Below are 18,711 nucleotides of genomic sequence, written 5' to 3'. Positions count from 1 at the left end.
GATTTCAAACCCCTTGGTATGTTTTGGCACAATAAAGAGAGTTTCAAATCCTTAAAAAAAGTTTCAAGAGTTGTATGTGTAACATGTGTGTTACTAGACTATTAATATCACTAGGCAGATGATATCCCAAAACAATTAGATTATCAATTGCATTGCGTAATTACTTTAATACGATGGTTTGTGGGCCCACAGAGCACCGACCATCAGCCACTGCACCCACCGCAGGGGGAGTAGCCAATCCAGCCACTAGCCAAGGCTAGCGGTCTCTGTGGGCCTCACCATGATGTATGTGTTTCGTCCATGCCGTCCATCCATTCTTTCATATCAATTTATGGAATAAGCTCAAAAATGAGGTTGATCCAAATCTCAATTTAACCACATGGTGTTAATTGAACGCCCACCATTAAAAACTTCTCGGGGCCACAAAAGTTTTGGATCAAACCGATATATATTTTTTCCCTTCATCCAAGTCTGTATGACCTAATCAATGGGTTATATGTCAAATAACCATTACAGTGGGCCCTAGGAGGTTTTTAATGGTGAACATTCAATAACTACTGTTTTCTCAATGGTGTGGTCCACCTGAGATTTATATCTACCTTATTTTTGGGATCAAGCCCTAAAATTATCTTTCAAAATGTATGGACGGCGTGGATAAAACACATACATCATGTTAGGGTCCACATAGCACCGGCCACTATCCACCTGGCTGATGGCAGCGTCACTAGCCAAACCGCGTCCCGCCCAACCGGCCGCCTCCTTTCCATCAGGAATACCTCTTCGTACTGGCACTGAATATTCTCCCGTGAAATATTCTCATTTTCTACTATCTGGGTCAAATAATTGAATGGACCCGATTGATATCATCATGACACGTGTACGGTGCTAGATGGCTCTACTAGATTCCGGTTGCTGGACTCTTTCTCTTCTCAAGTACTCAAAAGTAAAAAGACAGCCGCTGAAAGAAGAAAATAGAGAAATGAAGTTCGTGGTGAAGGCTTGTAATAGCAGCAATGGAAGAGCACGGGCAGGCGTTCTCCACCTGGGCAGCTGCCCGAACCCGATCGAGACACCATCCCTCCTTCTATCAACCCGAAAGGGGCTGCCCGTTTTCATTACCCTGGATCTCCTCCCTTCTCTCCCTTCCCCCAATTCCCTTCTCCTTCAAACCAGCCCTCTCCACTTGTAAGTACCAAAAGCAGTTCCTCTCTTCCATCCTTCTCCTCTCATTTCTACACGTGGCATCCACGTGCCCCCCATCCAAACCGTTCTACTCGTGGGCCCGCGCGGCGGATTGCTCATCAACCCAATTATCACAATTAAAGAACAATGAGAGCCTCCGATTATTGGGCCATAAAATGAAAAGTAGACAACGGTCCAAATTCAACGAACTGATTTCCATCATTATGAGGTTAGAGCAGTCGACTTTGGGCCCATGCTCCATCTGTAGCGGGTCCCATGAGTTGGACGGTTTGGATTGACGCACGTGTGCTATGTGAACACGAGTATGGATTTTACATGTTTCAAGTACCCCTTCACTCCTTATTAGATATCATCACTTCACAGATTCAATAAACAAAAATTTCATATCTGGTTTTCATGCAAGTAGTAAGGAAATGATATTTCAAGTACACATGTCGGTTTTAAATATCCTCTGATATGATTCATCATCCTAGTTGGATCGATTTCAGTCCCAAATGTAACTGAGTAACAACACTGATATGGGATCGGAAATGACTGAAACGGCTGATACAGGGCGAGTCATAGTATATTTTTGGTCCCCTGGCGAGTCACACTCTAAAACCGCTACTTAGGGTGCATTTGGATGCCTGTAAGTTCTTTAAGTTGTGATTTACAGGTGAAAGTAACTTACAGGTAATCTTGTTTGGATGTAAGATTACCTGTAAGTTACTTGCTTCTAAGTTGGTTTTTGTGTTTGGCTAACCTGTAAGTTAATTACATGTAAGAAGATGTATATTTATACTAAGCAAAGCTTAGAGTAGGGAATTGTTTCAAAATCTGATTGACTCATAAGAAAGATTGGCACAAGGCATGCCATTTTGTTAAGCCCATCTATATGAATAGTTGGGCTGATTCTTAGGTGGGATTTACATACCTCTCTGCTAGAGCTAATGTGGGGTCAAAGCGACCCTGAAGTTGAGGTAGATGCTGGAGACGGCTGGTGGTTCCTTCAATGCCCATGAATGGGTGTCTTCACTCAATTGCGTTTCCCCCTTCCTTTTCCAAATTAAAAAAAAGAATCCGTTAACCTGTAAGAAAGCCCCTTGTAAGCAAAAATATGGCATTTTCCCCTGTAACTTTTCTTTCAGATTTACCTGAGACTTTATTACTGGTTGAGAGTAACTTATCTGTAAGTTTCTTCCCCCAAACACCACCAATAAGTAACTTATAGGTTAGTAAGTTACATTTTACAAAACTCTCAGGCATCCAAACGACCCTTAAATTGTGCACCCTTCATGCAGAATTATGATGCGCATAACAAGGGTGATCAATGAGCTGTGGGTGGCAGTTGGCCTCCTTCCTATACAATGGACGATGAGCTGTGGGTGGCGGTTGGCCTCCTTCCTATACAATGGACGCTAGTACTGCTCGCGTGATACTTTAATGTACCATAGGGCATGCTTGGATAGATGGAATCCATGCAGAAATGGAAATTGTTTTCCACTGACTAGACAGTTGGGCTGTTTAGATGAGTGTTTTAAATAGTGGTAGCATGTTGCGTAGTATTTAGCCCTCTATAGCGTGAGGCATAAATTGCGTAGTGTATAGCATACACTACATAATACATCTTATTTTTTAATTTAAAAATATGATGAATATGATAAATAGTAAAAAAAAGAAAAAAAAGCAAAAAAAATATAAAAATGCCTAAAAGATGATTCGTTTTTCAAGTATAAGCGTGTTCAAACAAGTTATTAATTATAATTTATCAAAAGCCAATCTACATATATAAAGTCATAAACCAAATCAAATAATTATCACATCAACATTTTTCTGAGCAACCCACTTTAATTAATAATGTCTAATTGAAAACCACAAGCCACAACCCACAAGTATGAAAAGAAATAAAAATCCCACTAGTTAAGAGTATGAAGTACAATACAGATGTCATCTATACAAAGAGGGGTTTTCTAAATCATTTTTCTTTTAAGTTGTTTTAAAGTTTTTTAGCGTGTGAGTTTGATACCAACTTTAACAAAGGATGACCACCATTTTAAGTGAAAATAGACAAAGAAAAATTTGGTTTTAACTTTATATATTAGGTTTTTTTTTTTTTTATAATGTGAGTTTTACACAAATTTTAACAAACAAAACTTTTTAAAAAATGTAGTATATGCTACAACCCTTGTAGCGTATGCTACAAGGGATTTACGCTATTTAGCTATGTTACGCAGTGCTACGCCACGCGTGCTATTTGAAACACCGGTTTAGATACGTGAGTTTCATAGAGTAATCGGTTCTCTTACCCATGGTCAGAATTCTCTAGCACAAGAAACAAGGTGAATGTTATCTAATTAAATTGAGGATTCCCCTTGCTACCCAAATAGGCATCCCATTTTTGGAATCCTATTTCTACTGTGACCATGTAAATTATTATTGGGCAATCATTATATTATCCATAGGAATCCAAATGGAATCCATGTGTCCAAACACACACTAGATGTTTTACTCTCTATTTCTAAATAAGTTGGACTTGAACCCATTTTAACTCTCTATTTATAGTGACTTGACATCATGATACACAATTTCTCTACAAACATTCTTGCCTTTTGAGTTTGGTAATTACAACCCGTCTTGCTATGTGCAACCAACCATATCATCATAATTGTTTCCGTAGGCCGTAGCCTTGTCCCATGTATTTGGATTCGCCTTCAGGAATCCTATTTTGCCAATAATTTTTAAGGCCATATCATTGGTAAGTTAACTGGATGTTCCTCGCTTCTCACGACCTTGATCAAAGTCCTTTTAGGTCTTCCTTTCATCCTTTTTAAAGCTTCCCTCCTTACTAGAGTTGTCTCCAGTCTTCATTGCACATGCTCAAACTAGACAACTATGAGTTAATTTCTCACTGTTCCTTAAGGATTGTTGTCATGTGCCCTCTTGATTCATTGGCATTTTGTTTCCTAGTTGTTTAGGAAACAAACCTAAAAGTAGAAGATTGATTACTTGCAGTAGATGGGGTCAATGAACTACCTATGAAGGAGAAATAAATAACGCAATTCATGAACTATTGTTTTTGGAAGTGATTGTCTAAATACCCAGAGAAAAGACAATTTGTTACTACCCAACATTGTTGGATTTTGTTGCAGAAGATTTCTTCATGACTACATTAACCATAAACATCATTGTTGTGGATGAGTTACTGGGTAACACCAGGTGAGGATGACCTAATGTCGAGTTCTAGATAGCAACTTTAAGTTGATATTTTTGGTCCTCTAACTTTCAGATCCTCTCAGGTGGAGTGCAATCTGTGTCAACATGTTTGATTGTTTGTTAAAGAAAAAAAGACTTGTTCATAGGAAATTACATGTTTTCTCCTTATAGTTTGTATATCTAGGTTTTTACAAAAAGCTGGAGACAAGTCCATGGGGGAACTTTGATTAGGATTCAAGGGCCTGAAAGAAGAATGAGGGGAGACCTACAAGGACTTGGATTGGGGTGGTGAGAAGGCATATGAAGGTTTGTGCGTTATTGAGGATAGGGCCTTAAATGAGAATGATTAGTAGAACATGATTACAGGTGCATATGGGTTGGATCAGGTCGAGTGACTTCCATACTTGAGCCATTTAATGATCAGGCCTGGGTTTCATCCCCTAAACTCAATCCATAATTGTGTTGGTTGGGTCCAATTCCAAATAAGCTAGGTGGGATGGAATCTAGACCAAAAGCAAGAGGACCAATCCTCTATGGGTTCGGTCTAAGTTGATTCGCCTAATTTCTAGTTCCCTGTTTAATGTGGATTGCTTCTTAAGCACCCTACCACATGTTTTCTTTTAGTAGGTTTTTAAATCTTAGTTAATTCCCTTATACCTTAATTGAAGGGTCTGGTTGTGATCAGGTTGGGTGGTCCAAACGATCCTAACACATTTGGCAGTCAGCTTCAGGACAAGTCTGGTTAGGTCAACTATAAGAGGTCCTAGACAACCAGTTGATAATCAGGGTGGCATGTTGGATCCATACCGAGCTCAGTAGCTCCAATTTTGAATCCTGGTTGGGTCCAACAAACCGTCAGGTCATTCCAACCCATTTGCACCCCTAAACATGATTCATAAAACCAAAGCCAAATAGTTGGGACAAGGTATGATGGTGGTGGTGGTGGTGGCGATGATGATTGATGTGTATATCCATAGTTAGATAAACATCAATAGAGATATAGTACCCCCAAGAACACATCATATTGGCACAATTGCATGAGGAAATGCTTATGATATTTGGCTTTTGTATTGCATTTGACCCTCATAAATTGATTCTTCCTTTACATGGGGTAGAGGCATCATCTACTATAAAATTTAGAATCATGTGCTTGACTTTCTGCAATCCAAATAACCATCCTAATTAACACCAGAAATCCTTCTCATGATTACAATCGGGGCCCGCTTCTGACATCCCAAGATCCTTATTATAGCGTAAAGGTGGGCAGCCTCATATTATCTCTGTTGACTAAATTAGATGCTTTCTTTGCTAAGTGATATGCTTAGTGAGAGAAGATCCTGCCTACACATCATTGATATTGGGTGGAATGTTCACCTTCTGTCTATGTATCAAGCTGTATCTCTCTTAATTCGGCCTCTTGGCTGGCATGGCCAATTAGACGGGCTTATATTTTGTTGCAACCTTCTGAAATCCTTGATGATAAAGTAGAGGCCTTTATACTTTCAAAATGGTCATTGTCACCTGCAATTTGATATCTCCAAACAAATATCATCATGACTCCACTGCAATTCTAGACTTGTTTGTGGTCTGCCCAATTCATGCAATTTCTATTATAAGTGAGTTTTGGATGTTTTTGCAGCTTAGAGTGCCCTTCGCCCAAAACTATTTCAAATATTGGAGGTTTGCACAAGATGATGGGTTTGCACGAGTATGGGTTCATAGCAGCAGCAAGAGATTCTATCGTTTGCCTTCCCAATTATGAAAACACCAATAAACTTGGAGCTTCTTTTGAGACAACTTGTGGTCGCCGACTGGTATTGTTCATGCATGGTTTTGTATTATTACTAACACGTTGATTGTAATCACCTATGTAATAGACTATTAGATAGCACTTGGTTATAATCAACCTATGCAATAGTCTATTATGTAGCGCCTATGGGAGATTTGTGCTCTCATTGCTTGTCCCTTGCCCAGATAAAGAGGAGGGTTGCATCAGGTTGGCACCCGGTGCCAAACTTATGCCATAACTGCAATCATGAATGCAAACTGTATGGCATTCCAAACTCATACTAGGGCATTCCCTGTAAGCAACACGCTGCATTGGAACCTAGGTGCAGTGAGAAATGACCAAGGGTTGGCTAGGGCGTCCCCCGGAAGTGACATGCCACAACAACACCTGGTTGTTGTGACTTGTGAGAAGTAGGCAAGGGTTCCTGCACCATTCTGGATGTTCACTGGTAGAAGGAGCTAAGACTTGATGACCTATGGTCTAAGTGATGTTATGGTCCTTGAGAGGGTGTAATGGCGGAATAGGATTCATGTAGCTGACCCCAATTATTGGAATAAGGCTTAGATGATGCTGATAACTATTGTCTGACTTCTTTTCTGTTTTTCAGGTGAAGCCTGCACAGTACATGGAATTGATATCTTCTTTAAAGCCAGACCTGTGGGCCAGTTTGGCTGATGAAGTGCCTGCTTGGGTTTCTGAGAAAAGGAACATGACCTCTGTTGATCGAACCGTGCTTTGGCTTGATGAGTGCATTTCTTTGGACCCAGTATGTAATGTTAATGCTTTTCGTCCCTTGTTTCAAGTGGTATTCATATTTTATTTGTTCTGTGCATATTTTAAGATGTGGTGTTAATGGGTATGACTTATGAGCTAGAGATTCTGGTGGTTTAAGAATCTCCATGTTAAAATTTTATTCGTTTTGCTACAGCATTATTTATTTCTGTTCTCGTGTACTGCACATTCAATTGCTTTAAGGCCTTGATAAGAGCATCACTATGTTGCACTATGTGGTCATGTTTTGTGTTCTCCTCATGCATCTTATAATTATTTTGAAATAAATGACATGATGTTGTTTTTATTTTAAATAATTTAGGCAGGCGGAGGAACTATTTTGGGAGCCATTGTTGGAGGATCCAGTTTAGAAGAGCGCAAGCGTTGTGCTCAAGAAGTTGCAAGGAGAAACGTTTCAGGTTAGTTTGACTCTTTGTGGTGCCTATTCTCTAGCTTCTTTATCAAAAATTTCTTGGAAATTCAAAATTCTAGAATATTGCTTACGTATTAAATTGTAAGGCTCAATAACCTATTCAAATATTACAAATGGAAGATGCCTGATTTGAATGGAAAGTGATAGGGGAGTGCATATTGTAATGATTTTATTTATAGCAATTCAGATATTAAGCAGACCTACTGAAGTCTCCCAAATATATAACAGTAGAAATGCATTTAATATAAAAGAAAATCTCAAAGCATTTCTGACATAACCTCATATAACTCAACTCTCAAGACTTAAATGACTGCCTTGCATGTGTTGTTGATGAGTCTCTAGCTGGATGTTTTGTGATGAATCATCTTTGTTTTATTGTTTTCTCCACCATTTTACTTTTAGGGGGTGTTTGGTTTTTCCAATTATAACAGTTGTTGACTGAAAATGGGCAATGATTACTTACCATGTAATTGTGTACCACTTACATTCGACTGCAATGATTACATTCTACCATTGTTTGCTTTGAGGGCCATCATTGGAAAAATGGTAATTCTATAGTGCAAAAATGTACTGATTACATTTTCCTTTACCCGTTTACTTTTGTATTTCACTATAGATTTTTGTGCCATACTTCCCTCTTAAACAAACACCCTAAAATGGCAATGAAGGCTCATTTACTCTGAATTACACTGGAAATTGGAAAACCAAACAGGCCCTTAGCTAAGGATAAGGTGGCTCGTCAAATAGAATGACTAGGTTGAAGATGAGTTTGAATTTTGCACTATGAAGAGGTTTTGCAAAAATTTTGGGAGTGCTTAGCTATTCTAGAATGCATCCCTATGATCCACATAGCCAAGAGAGATAGCAAGGCTATGCTACTTTTAGGCATGGGCACGAACAAACCAAGTTTCTGTGGCATTGTGGCTCCATACTGCTACTTGGATTATATGTGATGTAAAATGGTATTTGCATGCTAGGTCCAGGCCTTTAATTTCAACTTTCAAGTGCTTATGAAAGATACCTAGTTAGAGTGTTAAAAACTAAATAATATAACAAATTAACAAATAAAAGGCAATAGCTAGAATTGGATGCTTTGCTAAAATGGAAGGGTTAGTGTGGACCTTTGAGTATGAATTGAAATATCAATACGGGCACCTCGTATCTATATCGGCTGAATATGATACATGATACAGGGCTGAATTGACTTGTATCGGGCATGTGATACGGCCATAAAGGCCCAAATTTGAATTTTGTTTTTCAAAAATTTTATCTTCTTTTTCATTTAAACCATGGAGGAGAAGTCATTTTAGACTAGATCTAGGCTTAATTTGGGGATAATATAAAAGATTTGGATGGGATTCAACAAATCGAAGTTGGATGGGATTCAACATATAAAAGATATGTGAAAAATCAGAAAAGGGTAAACCATCACTTTGTTTTTGTTTGTTCTAACCCTCGTTTTGTTGTATTTCAATGAATTGGGCCTTAATTCACCAAATCATGTTTGGTTCGTGTTCAATTATGGCCCATTTGGTTAACTTTGAATAAGTCAAGCCGACGGACAACATTATTATAAAAGAAAGGTCGGATACACCATTATATACATGTCCACAATACAAAAAGTGGTGGATTCTTTTATATCTCATAGTTTCTCCTTTTCTGCTTTTTTTTTTTCCATAAATCTTTGGTTAAATATATATTTTTTTCAACCGATACAGGCTGATACCATAATGTGATGCCTGTATCATATCGTTTTTCGGCTAAGCTGATACCGATATTCACAAATCAAAACCATGCCTCTTGAGGAACCAAATGCTACGTCATGAGACATACAAAAGATAAGAACCCATAACTTTAATCTTTTGTACATGTAGATCAATTCAAAAGTAAAGAAGCACCTGAACAATGTGCAGCTATAGTTTAAAATCCTAAAACACAATCACAGTAATTTATGTTCAAGTATTTATTTATTCTGAATTCACAAACTTTTCTTACCTATATGTGTATTCAGCTCAATTTTCTTCATACATGAGAACCAATCGTCGGAAGTCCCCTTCAATCCTATTTGGTTCTTCCTAAGTTACCTCGGAAGAAAAGATGAAAATGGGTTTATAAAAAAAGAAAAGAAAATGTATTGGGAACTCTTCTTGAGACCAGTTCCCGCTCCCCGTTTCGGGTAACTATTGTTAAAAAATGCATCTGATGCATTTTGCCCATTATTGAGACACGTCTCCATGTCCAGATTACACAGAAACTAACAAGAAAGTAGGACAATGTGTCACCTGAGCTTGACAAACAGAGACTGGGTACGTGATTTTATAGGTGGGCTGAGATCAGGGACAACCTGAGTCGCTGGCCTGGTTTTGGAAGCTTTGGGGCTCTCTCCCTTCAGCCTTCTTTCCAGCATGTGGGGAGGGAGGCGAATGAAACCACGGATTTTCAGGCGAAAGCAAGGTCGTCCAGAGATGAGCTGCTGATTTTCAATCTCAGAAGCCTGCAAGCAAGAGCATTAGCAGTTTTGGCTGGTGTATTCGGGTGTTTTGTTGTTTGCTGGGGTCCTGGGGAAGGTCCTCTTCGAGCTTTCATTGCAGCTCTTGAGATGTTCCTGTTGTACTAATATGTTGCTTTGTTAACAAATTTGAATATTACCCTTTGAAAAAAAAAATAAAAAATCAGCTGTTGTTTGCTATAGCTGAAGCCTGTAAGTGCTGAATATTTGTATATTACTATAAAAATGTATTTATTATGCTAAATTGCATAACATGTGTCTGCAACCCATGTGCAATTACTTCATGTGCTCTTAGTTGTTTGTGCTATGTCATATTTTCACCTCAATTTTGTAGGAAGTGAGGAAAAGATTGGACTTTGATTATTTGATCATTTCCTCCTTATGTTAATTTCTGGAGGAAAATGATATAGTAGGTCATGCTCGACCGTAATAGCGGACCGTACCATTCAACGAGGGGCATGTGGTATATAAAATCACTTCATGTATTTTTTTTCTGATTTTTTTTTTCTTAAGTGATTTTAAGTTATCACATGGCATCCTGTGATTGGTAAATGTACCCTATTACAATAGGGCATGACTTACTGTATTGTTTCCCATTTCTGAATCTCAGAAAGTATTTGATTTGGTTCACTAAAAGTTCATTTCTTCAGAGTCTCAGACATAGATTGCTTCTTTGATGCTTCAAATTTTCTGAAATTGTTGAAAAAATGCTTGATTTAGGTTACTGGATAGGAGGCTTTGGGCTAGGAGAGAGTATGGAGGAACGCCCTGCTCTTCTTAATGCAGTAACTGTAAGATACTAATCCTGGTTTAAATGGAATTAAGCGCTTTTTGGGAAGATATATTTCATGGATATGTTGAATTTATTTTTCAAGTCTAATAAGTTGTACGGCTTTAAATCATCATTTTCTCCAAGGGCCTGTTTGGATTCATAGAAAAGAAGGGAAATGAAACTCTGTTCCCCATGAAACTAACTTTCCTTTGTTTGTAAGTCCTTTTGTGTGGGAATTTGTGAGAAACACAATTTCTTGCTTACTCTTTTTTTTTTTTTTTAATTGAAAAAAATCATTAAATTAGTTTTCTCGCTTCCTCCCCTAAGAAATTATTTTTCCCACAATGGAAATAAAATGAGTTTTCAAGAGTCAAACCCAAATGTGGCATCATCCACCTTTGATAGTCTCACATGTGTCACATTTGCCAATGTAACCCCCAATGTGATGTGGTCCATGTGATTTGGACAATGCCATTACAACCTCATATGCCCCAATGTGCCATTTGGTCCTTGCAACCCCCAATTTTGCAGTCATTGTAATGGCACAAAGTTGGACATTGCCATTACAAGTTATGTGATTTGGACAATGTCATGACAACGTCACATGCGCCTATGTGCCATTTGGTCTCAGTAACCCTCGCATTTGGCAGTCCTTGTAATGGCACAAAGATGGACATGTCGATTACAAGTTACGTGATTTGCAGAATGCCATAACAACATCACATGTGCCAATGTGCCATTTGGTCTATGTAACCTCCACATTTGGCAATGCCATTATAACGTCACATGCACCAACGTGCCATTTGGTCCCTGTAACCCCCGCATTTGGCAATCCTTGCAATGGCACAAAGATGGACAATGCCATTACAAGTTACGTGATTTGGACAATGCCATTATAACATCACATGTGCCAATATGCCATTTGATCCCTGTAGCCCCCGCATTTGGCAATCCTTGCAATGGCACGAAGATGGACGTTGCCATTACAAGTTATGTGAGTTGGACAATACCATTATAACGTCATGTGCATGCGTCAAATGCCAACCCCACATCTTATCTACACATGTGGTACCTTTTCAATAGTGAGGGTTACAAGGGGGCCCCTTTGACCAAGGTTTGCAGACAATTGTTTCCCTTTGCACCCCACATGCCAATGTGACACGTGCCTTTGTACAACTTCACTTGCTCCATATATGCCATATGTGCCAATGTGCCACTGTGCACAAGTGTTACGCACGAGCTTTGAGTGCCTACATGTCAAATGTGCCAATGTGTCTCTTATGTAATATGTACCATCATACAGCTTCAAGTACCTTTCATGTGCCACAATTCAACTTCAAGTGTCCCACATATGTTTTGTATGCCACATGCATGTGCAATTATTCATTTTCCAATGCCCCATTCTTGCTAAATGTGCTAAGCTGACATATTGCAATAACTGTTAGGATTTTATTTTTTTTCAAGTAAAAAATTCTTTTGCCAAACAAAGAATTGAAAATAAGTCCAAATTTCTTGGAAAATCTTGTGAAAACAAACAAGGAAAACTATATTCTCTTTCTCATAGTTTCCTAGCAATAAGGTTTCCTGAGAAACACTATTTCCTTTCCCATGCTTTTTACAAATCTAAACAAGCCATAAGCTGTCTATTTAAATATGTAATATAATAAAATACTATCTTCTTGTTCATCGAATATAGAAAAATTTCCTTACCATTCTTTCTTTATGATAAACATGCGTTTCTTTGAAATGTTGAACTCTGCTCTTTCTGCTACAGTTCCATTCAACGTTTGAAAACCCAGATCAGACTCACCTGTTTTTGTCAGCGGTTCCCAAATGGCCAAATCATCTAACCCATGACATTTAGTTAAATAAAATGGTATTGATGAAGACATCACGTCACATACACCCTTACGTACATATCAGAGGAGGAGGCGGGCCGTGCCGATTTTCCTGTGGCTAGGTGAGTACCCGTAATCGTGCTGAAGACCCCATGTGCATGTGTGAGCATCTGAAAGATCCCACACTGGGAAGATGCACATGGGTTGCTTTATGGAGTGATCTAGATCGTTGGATCAGAGGGACGCGACGATCGGGCCATTGGATCACATGGATCACATAATCGGGCCATTGATCGTTAATCATCTACATCAATTTTAGAATTTATCATATTTTAGGATTTAGTTTTTGATTCTTTTATATTTTGACACATTATGAGTGTTTTAGTTGATTTTATTCATACTAGGGCTATTTTCATTAAAGTTTACAAGACGGGATTTTTGTAATTTTTGAAACTTCTTGAATCTATAAAAAGAGGAGGGCGTGTGACCTCTCCCTCATTGAATTTTGTGATTTAAAAAAAAAAAAAAAAAACTCTTTCTTTCTTCTCTCATCTTCATGTGATTTGAAGATATTTACAGGCGATTTGGAAGGAAGATTGGTGCGAGGCTAATTTTCATCAACGGAGGTGTGAGGTCTCCATTTATCCCCACACCATCTTCTCTTTTCTTTCCCATTCAGGTAGTTTCTTCAGATTCTTAATTCTCCCATGCCAAATCTTAGTCTTCTCCCAAACCTAACTTTCTCATACCCATCCAAAATCCAAACCCTAACCCTAAACGTAAATTTCCTACTTTCCCAAATTACCCAAACCCTAATTTTCACCCTATGTTATATTAGGTTTCTTATTTTGAAATAGACAATATCCTATGTTAATTGGATGTCCTTACATCCATTAGATCGTAATTTCTTTTTATTTAATGATCTTGTGTTACAATGTTGGTAACTTAGGTCAGGATTATGCATGATTTTCTTTTGATTTTCATGATATTTGTGATGAATATAGCTACGTTTGTGTTTTTTGGTTAAATATCTTAATTCGGTTATTTGATCTCACATGTTAGTTCATGAATCGATCCTGCATCAGGTACCCATCATACAACAAAAGCACATTTATTAAAGTGGTTGGTATACTAACATCCTTTAGACCTAGGAGGTCGATGGTTTGACTACTGTTAAGCTTTGTTGGCTTCTTATCTATCTAATTTTGAAAAGAAAGCAATTGATCTGTCATGTCAAATGACCGTGCCAGACCTTGGGCCAGTTGAACTGGGTGGTCCAAAGTCATAAGGCTTTTTTCCTAAAATTGGCATCAAGTGACCTGGCCCATTGTTTTGCCCAATTCCAGTCCGACACTCTGACCAGACCGCCCAAGATTTAAATCTGGCTCTATCCCTTTGTTATGCTTCTATTACTTCCCTATCTTTTATTGCTGTTATTTTGTTGGCTACGTGACATAGTAGGCAAGGGCAGGGGGGGGGAATAGGCAGGATAATAGGCAATCATATGTAAAATATGCATATGACAAAAAATTTAGTATATAATTGTAATTTACAGCATGATATATAGATATATTTTTGTTAATTTATAAAAAGGGACTGATATCCACGCCCTAATTTTTTGTGTATGCATTGGTACTATTCTAATACCAAGAGCTGAAAAAAGTGTATATTCCCGACACATATGGTGTGTATATTATCTCTTTCTGAAGCTATTATAGGCCAATGCCCCTTTCACTAAGGTGTCCAAATGCGATGTGTTAACATAGTGGTGGAATACAATGATAGAGTGCGTGCAATGATAAACATGCAAAACTTAACATAGTGGATTTGTAGAATATCCAATTTATGTGATTGTTCAACACAAATGTCTATTGATCGATAAGATTTGATGTTATTTCAAATATTGACTCCATTGCAAGAATATGCACCCAAACATGAACTTTTGAGAGGCTTTTATTAACATGGGAAACAAAGTCATTCCAGGTTGTGGTCTGGCCGCACATGCCTTTCATTATATTCCTCGAAGAAAAACTCTCGACTAAAAAAGTAAAAATCAAAGAGAACTAATTTACTATATGGTATAGAGTAGACTAATACAAATGATGCATACAGTCCTTATCTGTCTTTCATCTTCAGAGTGTCCAGATCATTGATTAGGCAAAGCATTCTGGTGCTTCAATTCAAGGACTCAAATGGCCTGGTGTTCATGTCTTATATAGCTTTAAGAAGTTCAAAAGTTCCGGCAACACGTCTATCTTACCCTGAGGCATTCCAAAGACCTCAGACAGCAACAACATTAGGCTATTCTACTGTAGCAAACCAAGGGTCAGCGCGGATTGCCTTGACAGTTAGCACGGGACCACCTTGGGAGTGCTATTTAACAGTTCAAACAGAGTGTGGGGTCACTGCTTGGAGCTGTGGATAGTCACTGCAGAGCTACCACCAGTCCTGAACAGTCAACGCTAGGCCACTACTGAGGCATCTCAAACAGTTAGCTTGGGCCAGACTGCTAGTACTTAGTTGGCATAGAGCCACTGCTGGAGGTCTAGCCCATAGGCTAGTGCAAAGCCAGTGTGGGAGAAGGAAAAGAAAGCTTTGCAGAGGATCCAAAGAGCTCTTGTGCAATCCCAGAAGCCAAATAGTATGAGTTGTGCGTGAATGGCAGAAATGAAGGCACCAAGGGGTATTTATAGTGATGGATTACACAGTTATTTCCTGCCTAAAGGTTGATTAGGCAGTTTGGGGACACATTTCGAGTTTGGATAATTCAGTGTTTTCTGTTGGCGGGTGCTAGCACGAAGTGGAATTTTGCTGAATAGACTGGTGCTGCGTGGCCTTGAAGAAAGTGTGATGTGGCTTCCTCAGGCCCACACACTGCCCTTAGACAAGGAGCGGGGATCGAACTTCGATTCCTTGGAACTTGTTGGCTGTCATCCTGAGCTATCACGGAGCATGTCTAAAGGGTGCCTTGCTGGCCTTGACCATTAGCACGGAGCGCCATTGATGGTCTTGCACTGACCTTAGTCAGTACATGATCTGAACTTGCACTAACTTGGAGATGAGTGCAGACCGTCTTGTGCTGGCCAAGGATGATTAGTGCAGTTTGGACTCAGCAAAATTTTAGTGCCAACAGATACATGACAAATAAATGGACACTTAACAGAGACAATGACATAACTTGAGGAAGACACTAGCTCATAGAAGTGTTTTGGTATCAAGGTATGGAATATTGTCCAAAATCAGAATGTATAATGGTAACAGTGGCCATAACGGTCCTTACAACCATTTTCTTTTTCAAACCCCAACCCCCCCCCCCCACTCTTTCCTTTCAAAGAAAACCTATCTCGGACCCGTAGTGGCTCGTCATGGGGCCGTAATGGCCGTTACGGGCCATTTTTTTCTGTAATGGCCGTTATGCAACTATTTTTTAATACCTTGGTACACAATGTTGTCAAAATTGTTATTGTATCGCAAATCGTAAAAGGGGTTGAATCGTATCGTAAATTGTAAGTTTTATACACACACACACACACACACACACACACACACATATAAAAAACAAATGAAAAAATATATGTAAATTAGAAAAGATTAAAAATTCATTAATCATCCATTTCCCTTCAACTTGTACCAAAAAACGTAATACATATCATGATATTATCAATTGAGAAAATGTATATAGTATGCATATCATGATATTAAAGGATTTTTGTCTTTTTCCTTTGTTTTCTTTTGTTGTCTTTCGAAAGTTTATCTTAAAAAACATACAAGAGTCCTTTAATAATTTTGTTCTTTTGTACCTTTCTTAAGTGTAGAATCATGTTAGAAAAAATGGCATTCGATTCCATTGTAAATAGTATTTTGATTTCTTTGGTTTTGCTTTTTGAATATCAAAATCCCCGAATCTCCTCTTGCCCCCCTCTCTCTAAAGAAAAATTGAGGATATATTTAATAGGGGAGGCCTTTTTTTATGAGCAAAAGGGTACAAAGAAAGAAGAAAATTTGATTTTATTTTTTTATTTTTTTGAATTTTTTGAATTTTTTGAATTTTTTAAGTAAAATTTGGGCCCATTTATGTAATCTACAATTATCATACAATTCATACGATTCGGTACGATTATCATATGATTATTTGGGATTTGCAATTTGGGTGTACGATTCAAATCGTACACCCATACGATATGGTATGAATCGTACGATTCATATGATAAATCGTACGATTTTGATAACACTATTGGTACGTATTGCCTGATTTGTACTAGTATCGTCCATGAATAATATGGCTATATCAGGCCATTTTGGCCTGAAACAGTCCATTACAGGGCGACATGCATCACTGGTGAATGATGCAGTACCCAATACACCAATTCTAAACTTTGTTTGGTATATAGGGGCCACTAATTCCAAAGTTACCACTTCTCTTTGACGCAGGACAGCCCTAATTATGATGCATGCTCATGGAGATAATTAAACAGCGGAAATAAAAGGAATAAATGATCTAAAATTCTAACAGTAATCATCATAACTGAGAAAATCATAAAGGAAACATGCAATGGAGCGGGCCATCACTACAACCATGGATTATGGAATTCAATTACTACTTAGGTTGGATCCGGCGAGGGATGAGACCTCCCAATCTTGCATGGTCACACCCAATCGATCAATGAAGATCACTAGTCCGAAGAACCAAGAAGTTTCTCGGATTAGGGATTTGAGAATTTGGGGATTTAGGGTTTAGATCGGTTCTCAAGATTTTGATCGAAGAAGGATTAGCCAAAACTGGAAAATAAAAGGAAGAAAATTATTACCTTGAAGAAGTTGGAGGGGCACAAGAAGAAATTAGAAGAAGAAGATCAAGGGGAGAGAAGAAGCACCATTAGAGAGAAGAGAGGAAGGAGGCAACCAAAGGGTTTGCTTTTCATTAATCAATAGTTAAAATTCGAGTTTAGGGCTTTAGCCCACTTAAATAAGCAAATAAAGACATAAAATTACTAAAATACTCCTAGAATAAGCAAATAAAGACATAAAATTACTAAAAGACCCCTAACTAAGTCAAAAACACGCAAATAACATAAGTACGGGAAAGTTTGGGCGCTCGGTCTTCTTTCTCCAATCTTCTTTCACATGTGTCTTCCCTGAGTGGGGTCTTCTATATGTCCAATCACATGTGAAAGGTCTTCAGCTCCTCAATAGTCGCCTATCCACAAGGACGACACTTGTGGTTGGCGCTTTCTTCGTTGGTACACCTTGAATGCGCTTGTGTCCGCATCAATTCCCCTCGGGTGAGAAAAACTCGACTCCGACGAGTTGAAACTTTTGTAGCGCTCGAGTAGATCTGGATCAATACCATGTAATGCATCGCCCGACAGCCACGTAGATTCAGACGATGGTTTGTTCTTCCACTTGACAAGATACCTTTGGAAACCCCCATCTCTCGTGGATACTATCTCGTCATCCAAGATTTCCTCAATTGCTTCTTTATGGGTAATGGGTGGAGGAGGGGGTGGAAGGGGTTGGGTAGTAAACTCAGAAAAAGGCTATGAAAGCGACGATGTCTCAACAATGGGAGTATGGGCACGGACTAGATCTTCCACATTAAAAGTTGGATTAATGCTCATTTCAGGTGGAAGGTCAACCCGATACGCGTTGGACCCAACCTTTTGTAATATCTTGAATGGTCCAGCACTACGCGCTTGTAATTTCTTTGCAGATCCTTGAGAGAATCGCTCTGGCCTTATTCGCACCATTACATAGTCTCCTTCTTGAAATTCTTGCACTCTACGATGAGAATCAGCTGAAACTTTATAATCATCATTGCTCTTATTTAACCGCTGTCTAATATGTGTATGCAAATCATGAATATGGCGTGCGAATGCATCGGCTGACTCAGAAGACCTTTGGGTAACAGACATAGGTAAGAGATCTATGGGCATTCTAGGTTTATAACCACTTACAATTTCAAAAGGACTCAACCCTGTAGATCTATTAACTGACCCATTATAAGCAAGTTCAGCAGTTGGTAAAATTAGGTCCCAAGTCTTAACATGTTCACCCACTAGACAACGTAGAAGATTTCCAAGGCTATGGTTTACCACTTCAGTTTGACCATCTGTTTGTGGGTGGTAAGCAGTAGAAAATTACAAACGAGTTCTCATAATGTGCCACAGTGTCTTTCAAAAATAGCTAGTAAATCGAACATCGCGA

The 18,711-nt window shown here is 38.6% G+C and overlaps 1 protein-coding gene across 2 annotated transcripts in view; it reads left to right on the top strand.

Moving 5' to 3' along the window:
* Positions 1-793: 793 nt before the first annotated feature.
* LOC131236726 (uncharacterized) overlaps positions 794-18,711 on the top strand; it is a 30,364-nt gene continuing 12,446 nt past the window's right edge. For both annotated transcript variants that reach the window (XR_009166861.1, XM_058234112.1), the window contains exons 1-5: positions 794-1,185; positions 6,035-6,209; positions 6,792-6,950; positions 7,278-7,374; positions 10,618-10,688. Coding sequence is in view for 1 of the 2 variants with exons in the window: in XM_058234112.1 (XP_058090095.1) it covers positions 890-1,185; positions 6,035-6,209; positions 6,792-6,950; positions 7,278-7,374; positions 10,618-10,688 (798 nt within the window). In the remaining variant the exon portion in view is untranslated. The remainder of the gene's footprint in view (positions 1,186-6,034; positions 6,210-6,791; positions 6,951-7,277; positions 7,375-10,617; positions 10,689-18,711) is intronic.

The sequence above is a fragment of the Magnolia sinica genome, chromosome 2, assembly GCF_029962835.1.
Source record: "Magnolia sinica isolate HGM2019 chromosome 2, MsV1, whole genome shotgun sequence".
Classification (NCBI taxonomy): Eukaryota; Viridiplantae; Streptophyta; class Magnoliopsida; order Magnoliales; family Magnoliaceae; genus Magnolia; species Magnolia sinica.
Note: the sequence above shows the minus strand (reverse complement) of the source record. Positions and strands in the feature narration are given on the sequence as shown.